Source organism: Rhinopithecus bieti, unplaced genomic scaffold (assembly GCF_001698545.2).
Source record: "Rhinopithecus bieti isolate Rb0 unplaced genomic scaffold, ASM169854v2 scaffold_6946, whole genome shotgun sequence".
NCBI classification, from domain to species: domain Eukaryota; kingdom Metazoa; phylum Chordata; class Mammalia; order Primates; family Cercopithecidae; genus Rhinopithecus; species Rhinopithecus bieti.
In genome coordinates, this window is record NW_016805697.1 from 1,335,810 (window position 1) to 1,348,148 (window position 12,339).

General features: G+C 38.1%; 1 protein-coding gene across 1 annotated transcript in view; it reads left to right on the plus strand.

The window, feature by feature from the left end:
- ROCK1 (Rho associated coiled-coil containing protein kinase 1) overlaps positions 1-12,339 on the plus strand; it is a 153,387-nt gene that overhangs the window by 103,163 nt on the left and 37,885 nt on the right. Inside the window, 1 exon segment of the mRNA XM_017873531.1 lies at positions 10,922-11,028. Coding sequence (XP_017729020.1) covers positions 10,922-11,028 — 107 coding nt within the window.

The following is a 12,339-nucleotide window of genomic DNA, read 5'->3' on the forward strand; positions in this document are numbered from 1 at the left end:
TTTTTTTTTTTTTTTTTTTGTATTGTTTGCACCAGAAGTGCTTCAGATTTTGGATTTTGGGCGGTTTGTGAGAATATTTGCATTATGAGTATTCCAAATCTGAAATCCTTGAATGTCATGTCAGTGGTCAAAAAGTTTCAGAATTTGGAGCATTTGGGATTTTTGGATTTTCCGATTAAGGATGCCTAACCTGTCCTGTAGTGACCTCTTGTGTACTCATCATTTAGCTTCAGAAATCTTCATTTGGTAGCCAGTCGTATTTCATTTGATACCTCTACTTCCCCTTCCCAGTCCTCTGACACTGAATTATTTTGAAGCGCATGTCAGGCACCATGTTGTCCTTTTGTAAATACATCCTAATTTGTAAATATTTCATTAGCTTAAAGATAGGGACTCTTTTTTAGAAAGACAAATATAACTACAATGTCATTATCAAAGGTAGAAAATAGGTGACAGTTATTTAATGTTATAAAATATCTAATTACTGCTTAAATTCCTCTAGTAGTCTCATAATTTGTTGTTATTATTGCATTTATTTTGCTTGAATTTGGATCCAAAGTTTGGACATTGCATTTCATTAATAACGTCCCTTAAGTTTATTTTAATCTGTATTTTCCTCCTCCCTTTTGTGTTTTTGCTATTGTTTTTGGTTAAAGAAACCAGGGTTTTTTTGGTCCTATGAGTGGCTCCCGTTCAGAATTTTACTGATTTCATCCACTGGTATCATTTAGCATGTTGCTGTGTCCATGATAGTACTTTAAACTAGATGTTAAATCTAGAGATGTGATCTACTTTGGGTAGGACTTTGTCAAGAATACTTATAAGTAGTAGTATTTAGGTACCAGGAGATACATAAACATAAAATCTGGGCTGGGCACAGTGACTCACACCTGTAAAACCAACACTTGTGGGAGACTGAGGTGGGTGGATCTCTTGAGCCCTGGAGTTTGAGACCAACCTGAACAACATGACGAAACCCCATCTCTACAAAAAATACAAAAATTAGCCAGGTATGGTGGCACGCACCTGTAGTCCCAGCTACTTAGGAGGCTCAGGTGAAGGATTGCTTGAGCCCAGGAGACAGAGGTTGCAGTGAGCCGAAATCGTGCCACTGTACTTCAGCCTGGGCAACAGAGAGAGACCCTGTCTCAGAAACAACAACAAACAAACAAATATAAAACTTAAAGTCTGGCTGTATCTTTTTGTGGTGTTAGTAGCCATTGATGATATCATTGCCTAGGACCTTTGTTTCCTTAGGAATTTGCAGTGGTGATCATCTATTTTTATCCTTATTCATTTGTTAATTGGCATACTACTCTAGAGATAAACATTTCTTCATCAATTATATAGTAGTTACTTTGAGGTACAGCTTATAAAAGAAAGTCAGGTTAAATACTTAATTATTTGTCAGTTTTGGGAACAGTGAGTTATTTCCCAGGCATCCTCCAAAGATGATTAGTGAATTTTTAAAATGTATCTATGAACTCATGAATTTTAATATATTTAATATATATTAGCCCTTTGCATTCTTCTTAATGATGCTCACTTGAAGTTTAGTAGGAATTCTTTAAGTTTAGACACTACCCTAGTAGTTTTGGATAGCATCCTTGCTTTTTGATATGCATAGATTTTGCAGGTTATTTTTTGGCCCAGACTTGGAATCACCCATTTGCCTAGGAACTCCAGTTCCTTTTGTAGCGTATGACATTCAGGGTCTGTAACCTGAATTCTATGGGTACTCACTACTGTTGGGTTGGTCAATGTTAGTAGGTCGTTTTAATGGACAGAGGTAGGGAACAATTTTTTTGTAATTAATAATTTCTTATTTATTGTGATCAGGAACTATTAAAATATTTTTGTCTCTTCTGTCAAATTTTAAAATGTGTTTTAAAAGTTTTCACTATCATTGTGAGTTTTTTTCTCATAGCCTCCCGCGTATTTCTTTTTTCTTTTTTCTTTTCTTTTTTTTTTTTTTTGAGACGGAGCCTCACTCTGTGGCCCAGGCCAGAGTGCAGTGGCATGATCTCGGCTCATTGCAACCTCCAGGTTCAGGTGATTCTCCTGCCTCAGCCTCCCAAGTAGAAGTAGCTGGGACTACAGGCACGCGCCACCATGCCCAGCTAATTTTTGTATTTTTAGTAGAGACAGGGTTTCTGACCTTTTGTGTTAGACTTCCTTCACTTAGCATAATGTTTTACAGGTTCATCCATATTGTAGCATGTGTCAGTAGTTCATTCATTTATGGCTGAGTAATATTCTGTTATTTGTATATACCACATTTTGCTTAGCCATTCATCTGTTGATGGGCCTGTGGATTGATTCCACCTTTTGGCTTGTGTGAATAGCACTGCTTCAACATTTGTGTACAAGTATTTGTTGGAGTACCTGTTTTTAATTCTTTAGGGGTGTATATTTAGGAGTGGAATTTCTGAGTCTTCTTGTAATTCTTTTTTTTTTTTTTGGGGGGTTTTTTTTTGGGGGGATTTTTTTGGTTTTTTTTTATTTTTTTTTTTTTTTTTTTTTTTTTTTTTTTTTTTTGAGACAGAGTCTTGCTGTGTCACCCAGACTGGAGTGCAGTGGCCAGATCTCAGCTCACTGCAAGCTCCACCTCCCGGGTTTACGCCATTCTCCTGCCTCAGCCTCCTGAGTAGCTGGGACTACAGGCACCTGCCACCTCGCCCGGCTAGTTTTTTGTATTTTTTAGTAGAGACGGGGTTTCACCATGTTAGCCAAGATGGTCTCGATCTCCTGACCTCGTGATCCGCCTGTCTCGGCCTCCCAAAGTGCTGGGATTACAGGCTTGAGCCACCGCGCCTGGCCTATCTTCTGGTAATTCTGTGTGTAACTTTGGAGGAATTTCCAAAGTGTTTTCCACAATGGCTGCACCATTTTACATTCCTGTCACAATGTACAGGATTCCAGTTTCTCCATATCCCTGCCCACACTTGGTATTTTCCTTTTTTCAGTTATAGTTACTCTAGTGGGTATATGGTGGTTGTCCCATTGTTGTTTGTTTTGATTTTCATTGTCCCTAATGACTGATGATGTTGAGCATCTGATATCCAGTTGTCCCGGCAACATTTGTTGAACAGACTATTTCCTCTGTAAATGATCTTGGCATCTTTGTTGAAAATCGATTGGCAGCCAGGTGCAGTAGCTCACACCTGTAATCCCAGCACTCTGGGAGGCTGCATTGGGTGGATCGCTTAAGCTCAGGAGTTTGAGTCCCGTCTGGGCAACATGGCAAAACCCTGTCTCTACTAAAAATACAAAAATTAGCTGGGCATGATGGCACGCACCTGTAGTCCCAGCTACTCAGGGGACTGAGGCCGGAGGATCACTTGAGCCTGGGAGGCAGCGGTTGCAGTGAGCCAAGATTGCTCCACTAGACTCCAGCATGGGCAAACAGAGTGAGACCCTGTCTCCAAAAAAAAAAAGAAAATCAATTGAATATAGATATAATGCATCTATGATATTCTGGATTCTCAACCCCATTCCATTGGTCTGTGTGTTTGTCCTTATGCCAGCATGTACCACACTGTTCTGTTTTGTTCACTGTAGCTTTGTAGCAAGTTTTGAAATCAGGAAGTTTGAGCCCTCCAAGTTTGTCATTGTTCTTCAGTATGTTTTACGTATTCAGGGTTCTTTGCAATTCTATATGAATTTGAGGATTGGCTTTTCCATTTCTGCAAAAAAGATCTTTAGAATTTTGATAGCGATTTATTTGAATCTGTAGATTACTTTATGTAGTATTGCCATCTTAACAATATTAAATCTTCCAGCCAGGCGCGGTGGCTCACACCTGTAATGTCAGCATTTTGGGAAGCCAAGGTGGGCAGATCACTTGAGCACAGGAGTTTGAGACCACCCTGAGCAACGTGGCGAAGCCTGTCTCTACAAAAAATTAAAAATTATCCAGGTGTGGTGGTGCACGCCTGTTGTCCCAGTGCTCCAGCCTGGCTGACAGAGGTAGACTTTGTCTCACAAAAACATCAAAACTAATATTGTCTTCCAATCCATGAACAAGGATATATTTTCATTTATTTAGATGTTTTAAAATGTGTTTCAGCAGTGTTTTTGTTTGTTTGTTTGTTTTTAGTTTTCTATATGCAAATTTCTTCCTGGGTATTTTATTCTTTTGGATGCTCTTGTAAATGGAATTTTCTCAATTTTCTTTTTGGATTGTTCATTGAGTATGATGTTAGCTGTGGGTATTTCATGAATACCTTGCTTTACGTATTTTTAATGCAGTGTTTTTTGGTGTGTAAGATTTTGACTCCTGTATCTTCTGGGTGGATTTAAAATTTGTACTATAAATTATATTAAATGTATCTGACTCTGAGGCTTTTTCTTAATGTGCATTTTCTTCTTCTTATATCTTGTCCATTAATTTATTTTTAATTTTTGTCTATTCTTGGTGGGACTCAATGCCTTTTGTAGATTATGCCTTTTGTAAATTTTATATTTTGTTTTGGCATTTTAACATATTTAAATTAGTTTTTTGCTAAAACAGTGATATTTCAGCAAATGGTATTTGCCATGATGAATGAACTTTTTAATGTATTATAGAATTTGGTTTGCTAGCATCTTGAGGATTTTTGCATGTGTGTTCATCGTGAATATTGGCCTGTAGCTTTTTTGTTTGTCTTTTAAAATGTGTCTTCATTTGGTTTTGGTATCAAGGTAATACTGGCCTTGTAGAATGAGTTGGGAAACATTCTCTCCTCCTCTCTCTCCTCCTCTGTTCTTTGGAATAGTTTGAGTAGGATTGTTATTTGTTCATCTTTAAATGTTTGGTAAGGGCTGGGTGCGGTGGCTCACGATTATAATCCCAGCACTTTGAGAGGCCAAGGCGGATGGATCACTTGAGGTCAGGAGTTCCAGACCAACCTGGCCTGGCCAACATGGAGAAACACCATCTGTACTAAAAATACAAAATTAGCCAGGCATGGTGGTGCCTGCCTGTAATCCCAGCTACTCGGGAGGCTGAGGCAGGAGAATCGCTTGAACCTGGGAGGCGGAGGTGGTAGTGAGCCGAGATTGTACTGCTGCACTCCAGCCTGGGCGACAGAGCAAAATTCTGCCTCAAAACAAACAAACAAAACAAACAAACAAAACACAATGTTTGGTAAAATTTAGCAGTGAAGTCATTCAGTCCTGGGCTTTTATTTGCTGGAAGACTTTTTATTACAGCTTAGATCTCATTACTTGTTATTTGTCTGTTTAGGTTTTGGATTTCTTCATGGTTCAGTCTTGGTAGGTTGCATGTGTTTGATCTTTATTATTTATTTTCTTCTACTAATTTTGGGTTTGATTTGCTCTGGCTTTTCTTGTTCTTTAAGATGTATCATTAAGTTGTTTATTGAAAGTTTTTCTACCTTTTTGATGTAGATGCTCAGAGCTATACGCTTTCCTGTTAGTACTGCTTTCACTGTATCCCATAGGCTTTTGTATGTTTTGTTTTCATTATCATTTGTTTCAGGAAGTATTTTAATTTTCTTCTTAATTTCTTCATCAATCCACTGGTCATTCAGGAGCATATTCTTTGATTTCCAGGTATTTGTATTGTTTCAAAAATTCCAGTTGTTGGCAGGCCATGGTGGCTCACGCCTGTCATCCCAGCACAGGCGTGTTTGGGAGGCCGAGGCAGGTGGATCACTTGAGGTCAGGAGTTTGAGACCAGCCTGGCCAACGTGGTGAAACCCCGTCTCTACTAAAAATACAAAAATTAGCTGGAAGTGGTGGCGGGCACCTGTAGTCCCAGATACTTGGGAGGCTGAGGCAGGAGATTCACTTGAACCCGGGAGGCGGAGGTTGCAGTGTGCCGAGATCATGCCATTTGCACTCCAGCCTGGGGTACAAGAGCGAGACTTCGTCACACACACACACACACACACACACACACACACACACACAGAAAATCCACTTGTTACTGATTTCTAATTTTGTTTCATTGTGGTCAGAGAAGATAGATACATAATGTAATTTTACTTTTTTTGAATTTTTCAAGACTTGCTTTGTGGCGTAACATATGGTCTGTCCTTGAGAATGATCCTCATGCTAAGGAGAGTGTATATTCTGTGGCTGTTGGATGAGATGTTCTGTAAATATTTATGAGGTCCCATTTGGTCTGTAGTGCAGATTAAATCTGATGTTTTCTTTGTTGATTTTCTGTCTAGATGATCTGTCCAGTGCTGAAAGTGAGGAGTCAAAGTCTCCAGGATTGTCTATCCCTGTCTTTAGCTCTAACAATGTCTGCTTTATATATCTGGTTGCTCCAGTGTTGGGTGCATCTGTATTTACAATTGTTATATTCTCTTGCTGAATTGACCCCTTTATCATTACGTTATGACCTTTTCTGTGCCTTTTTATAGATTTTGTCTTGAAATCTGTTTTGTCTGATACAAGTATAACTACTACTGCCCTTTTTTTTGTTTTCTTTTTTTTAATTGGCATGGAATATCTGTTTCCATCCCCTGTGTTCTCTGTGTATGTCTATGTGTACCTTTGTATGTGAAGTGTGTTTCTTGTAGTCAACAGATCACTGGGTTCTGTTTTTTTGTTTGTTTGTTTGTTTGTTTTTTGGTCCATTCAGCACTCCATGTCTTTGGATTGGGCAGTTTACTTCATCAGCATTCATTGTTATTTTTAATAAGTAGGGACATACTCCTGCCATTTTGTTATTTTATTTTGTTTTATTTTATTTTTGTGATTGTTTTGTGGTCTTCTCTTCCTTCTTTCCTTCCTTCCTGCTTCCGTTTAATGAAGATGATTTTCTCTGGTGATAGGTTTTAATTTCTTGCTTTTTATTTTTTGGGTATCTGTCTGTTGTATGTCTTTTGATTTGAGGTTACCATGAGGCTTGCAAATAATATCCTCTAACCCGTTATTTTAAACTGATGATGACTTAACAGTGATTGCATTAACAAACAAACAAGCAAAGAAAAAAACTAAGACAAACTCTACACTTTAACTTAGTCCCCTGCATTTTAACTTTTCGTTGCTTCTATTTATAATCTTACTGCGTCTTGGAAAGTATTGTAGTTGTTATTTTTGATCAGTTCTTTTAGTCTCTCTACCCAAGATATGAATAATTTATACACTGCAATTACAGTGTTACAATACTGTTTTTCAGTGTACTTATCATTACCCTATGGCCACCACCCCTGAAACTGTGCTGAGTCAGACCTAAGGCTTCAGCCTTAGAACCTTCTTGTGCTTGAATATTGATATCTTTTTCTAGGTTTGGGAAGTTCTGAATTATTACCCTTTGAGTAAACTTTCTTCCCCTATCTCTCCTTCTGCCTGCTCTTTAAGGCTAATAACTCTTAGATACTCTCTTTTGAGGCTATTTTCTATATCTTATATGCATGTTCCATTCTTTTTAATTCTCTTTTGTCTCCTCCGACTGTATTTTCAAATAACCTGTCTTCAAGCTTACTAATACTATCTTTTGCTTGAACATTTCTGCTGGTAAGAGACCCTGATGCATTCTTCAGTATGTCCGTTGCATTTTTCAACTCCAGAATTTCTGCCCAATTCTTTGTACTTATTTCAATCTTTGTGTTAAATTTATCTGATGGGATTCTGAATTCCTTCTTTGTTTTATCTTGAATTTCTTTGATTTTCCTCAAAACAGCTATTTTAAATTTTCTGTCTGAAAGGTCTTATATCTTTGTCTCTCCAGGATTGGTCTGTGGGGCATTGGTCTTTCGTGAGGTTATGTTTTCCTGAATGGTCGTGATGCTTGTGGATGTTTGTCGGTGTCTGGGCATTGAAGAGTTAGGTATTTATTGCAGTCATTGCATTCTGGGCTTGTTTGTACCTGTCCTTATTGGGAAGACTTTCCAGGTATTCGAAGGGACTTGGGTGTTGTGATCCAAGTTTTTGGTCACTGTAGCCATATCTGTATTAGGAGGCACCCCAAGCCCAGTAATACTGTGGCTCTTGCAGACTCTTAGAGGTACCATGTTGGTGGTCTTGAGTAAGGTCTGGAAGGATTATCTGTATTATAATGCAGAGACTCTTGTTCTCTTCCCTTTCTCCCAAACAAATGGAGTCTCTCTGGGCTGAGCTGCCAGGGAGAGGTGGGGGAGGGATTACACAATCACCCTTGTAGCCACCACCCCTGGCACTGTGCTGGGTCAGACCTGAAGCCAGCACAGCACTGGGTCCCACCCAAGGCCTGTGGTAACTACTGCTTGGCTACTACCTAGGTTCACTCAAGGCCCTAGGGCTCTATAACCAGCAGTTAGTGAAGCCAGCCAGGCTTGTATCCCTCCCTTCAGGGTGGTGAGCTCCCCCTTGTCCCAAGTGGATCCATAGATGCCATCTGGGAGCCAGGGCCTACAGTTGGAAACCTTAGGAATCTACCTGGTGCTCTGTTCTACTGCAGCTTAGTTGGTACCTAAGCCATAAGTCAAAGCCCTTCCCATTCCTCCCTCCCTATTCCACAAGCAGAAGAGTCCCTCCCTGTGGCCACCACTGCTCCAGGCCTGCAGCAGATGCCCCCTGGTGACTGCCGATGTTCATTCAAGGCCTCAGGGCTCTTCAGTCAGCTTGTGGTAAATGCTGCCAGGCTTGGGACTCTCCCTTCAGGGCAGTGGGCTCCCCTCTGACCCAGAGCAGGTCCAGAAATGCCGTCCAAGAACTAGAACCTGGAATTGGGGACCCCAAGAGCCTGCTTGCTGCTGTGCCCCACTGTGGCCAAGCTGATACATATCACTAAGCTGATTTTTGGTTCTTATGAAGGTGCTTTTCTGTGCAAATGGTTGTTCAATTTGGTGTTCCTGCAGGGAGGACAATCGGTGGAGGCTTCTATTTGGCCACCTTTCTCTGCCTCCCCGTATTTTATTTTTAATTGACACATAATAATTGTACGTACTTATGGGATGTTCTGGTACGTGTATACAATGTGTACTGATCAAATTAGGGTAATTAGTATATCCATCTCCTCAAACATTTGTCATTTCTCTGTGGTGAGAACATTCAGATTCTCAAAATCTTCTAGCTACTTTGAAATATGCAGTATGTTATTGTTAACTATAGTCAGCCTGCTGCATGGTGGGACCATTTTCACTCTTCAGTGCTGCTTTTGGATAAGCAGAAGGTCTTAATTTCTTGTATTTGATGTAGTTCAGTGTATCTAGTTTTTTCTTTATTGTTAGTGCGGTTTTTAGTGTGGCCTATTGAAAAAGTCTTTGACTAGATTATGAAGTATTATCTCCTATTAGCTTTTAGAAATGTTATTGTTTTAATCAACTTAGATTATGATACCTGGTATTTGGGCCCTTATTCCTCCCACTGTGTTTTTATATTTTCTGTATATAAAGCTTCTTTGTTTTCATGTATTGCACAGGTAAGTTCTATTTATTTCTGACATTTCTTTTCAGACAAAGGAGGAAAATAAACTATACTTAATTTGTCTCTTTCATGTGGTTGTTAGGAATCTTGCGTGGATTCAACCCATATAGTTTTATTATCTTGTCCTCCTTAGTAAACTGCTTCTACGTGAAAAGTTCAAAGATTAATTTGAATTACTGTCTTTGTACAAATTTTAAAATGATTTTAAAACAGATTTTCTCCTAGAACTCCTGGGCTCAAGTGATCCTCCCACCTCAGTCTCCCAAGTAACTGGGACTACAGGCTTGTGTCACCACACCCAGCTGATTTTTGTATTTGAGACAGGGTTTCACCATGTTGCCTAAGCTGATCTCAAACTCCTGAGCTCAGGCAATCTGCCTGCCTCAGCCTCCCAAAGTGCTGGGATTATAGGCGTGAACCACTACACCTGGCCCATTTTAAAGATAATTATATCATTTATTTTTTAAATTATAATTTCTAAATAGCACTTCAACATTTAAACATCTTGGCACATTTGCTTTATCTGTGTCCATACAAACACACACATACTCTGTATTTTTTGGTCAATGATTTGAAAGAAAGCAGCAGGTGTTTCTTTCTCCTACATGAACATACTCCAACATGAAAACATCTTGAGTGTGTAAATAAAATTATTTATTTCATTGTTCTCTAGGTCTAGAACTAATCTAGCAGATATGCATTATCAGGTGCCAAAGACTTAATATTTGTTTGTTTATTAAAGAACTACTTTAGAAACCCTGAAATATGGGAGGTGACTAGAGTACATTTGAGAGTGGGGCAAGTACAGTAAGTCAAACTGTACTTTGAGTAGTACAGAATTTTTACTGGCCCTTCAGGTTCTTCATCTGTTTTCCTTGTCAAATCCTAGGCCACTTTGAATCACAAAATATGAAAATATAATTTTTATTTTAAGCTAGACAATGTAAGTATATTAAGTTAGATTCTACATGTATTAAATTTGTGTGTTTATTAAATACTTATGCCTTAAATACCTGTAAGGTTAAAGCATGTTTTAATGAGTAGACAATTACTAAATATATGAGTTACTACCATTGCAAGGCATGAACAATCAGGTAAGTTAAAACTAAGCTTTGTTAGAGTACTTGAATTTCTTAAAAACAGTTTTCTATGAAAATAGAGTTTGGCTCCATTAAGTTTAAAAGTAATTTTATTAAACACTACAGTGTCTGGCACATATGTACCATTTAATACTTGCCTTAATTGACTAAAGGCTCTCACCTTCAATGTCGTTAGAAGGAGCACTCAGTAAGGACTTGGATCTGATTTCTAGCTGAAGCTGAGGCTTCATCTCTTTGGCTACTTGTAAATAAGGAATGTGCACTAGATTATATCCAATTAGCATTAATATTTTTATTCTGTATCTTGTGTTTATTGTGAAAACACTTAATAAATTTTATCGGATCAGGAAACTTAATACATTTAAAAAAACAACACATTTTTTAAAACTAAATTGTCACACTGAACAAAAAGACTTCTTTCAATGACTATAGACTTGAACTTTTTTCTCACTTGATAGCTCGAATTACGTCTTTACAAGAGGAGGTGAAGCATCTCAAACATAATCTCGAAAAAGTGGAAGGAGAAAGAAAAGAGGCTCAAGACATGCTTAATCACTCAGAAAAGGTAATTGATTTAACATATACCAATTATTATAAACTAGTAATTACTGATTATCATAGACTACTAGATGGTTTTATAAGATAGCATTTATTCTTAATGTTTATATAGTTACATTTCTAAAAGTGTTTATGTTTGATTGGTTGGTATGTGGGGATGTATGTATGTCTTATTTAGGGTTTTGTTGTGTTATTTTTGTTTGTTTTTACCCTAGAGAGCATTAGATGTTTCATGTTAACAGATCATCACAGATTGCTTTGATTTGGAAATACCTTTTTATGAAGTATGTTTCCCTATTTTCTTTGTACATGAGTAAGATGAATGTGCTGTGAGGGCCTATGAAGAAGGAAAACAACAGATCAGTACATGGTAGACGATGAGTAACTGTTCTGTTTTGCTACGGTTAGCAAAATAGAAAAGAGCATAAAGTGATTGGCCTTTGCATTTAGAATTTTCTTAACAATAAAAATGTCATTGGTTATTCTCTTATATACCTTGCTAAGAGTTAGATAGATGATGTAGAGATACAGCTGTCACTTTTTCAAAGCCTCTCTGTAATGTTGGAGGTTCATTAGAACCTCAGGCAAATTATCAGAAAAGCCACGACTTACTTATCTTGTCCTTTGGACATGTTTTGTCACAATTAGAATAGTTTTTGATGTCCAAGCTGGTGTAAATATGGACTTAGGATAAAAGAAGGAAGAGTAGAAAAGGGTACCCAAACAGAAATGGAATATATTTTGACTCATTTTTCCTTTCTATGTCAATGACTTGCCACAGGATGCTTTGTGGTTTGGTTTGTTTTGTTTTGTTTTGTTTTGTTTTGTTTTGTTTTTGTGAAAGCAAAGTAAATGAGGATATAGATGCAAATGTAGATAAAGATCAGTTAGTATATTTTTTTAAGTGGTACCAGGCCAGGCAAGGTGGCTCATGCTTGTAGACCCAACACTTTGGGAGGCTGACACAGGAGGATTGCTTGAGCCCAGGAGTTTGAGAATAGCCTGGGCAATGGAGCAAGACCCCATCTCTATAAAAAAAATGCTTAAAAATTAGCCAGGTGTGGTGACACAAGCCTGTAATACTAGCCACTCTGGATGCTAAGGCTGGAGGATAGCTTGAGCCCAGGAGTTTAAGGCTGCAGTGAGCTAAGAAGGTGCCACCGCACTCCAGCCTGGGTGACAGAGTGAGACCTCATCTCTTTAAAAAAAAAAAAAGAAAAAAGAAAAAATAAAAAAGATGGTATCAAAAATTTTTAAATAAACGGAAAATTTGACTTACTCTTTTCTTTTTTTTTCTTTCTTTTTTTTTTTTTTTTTT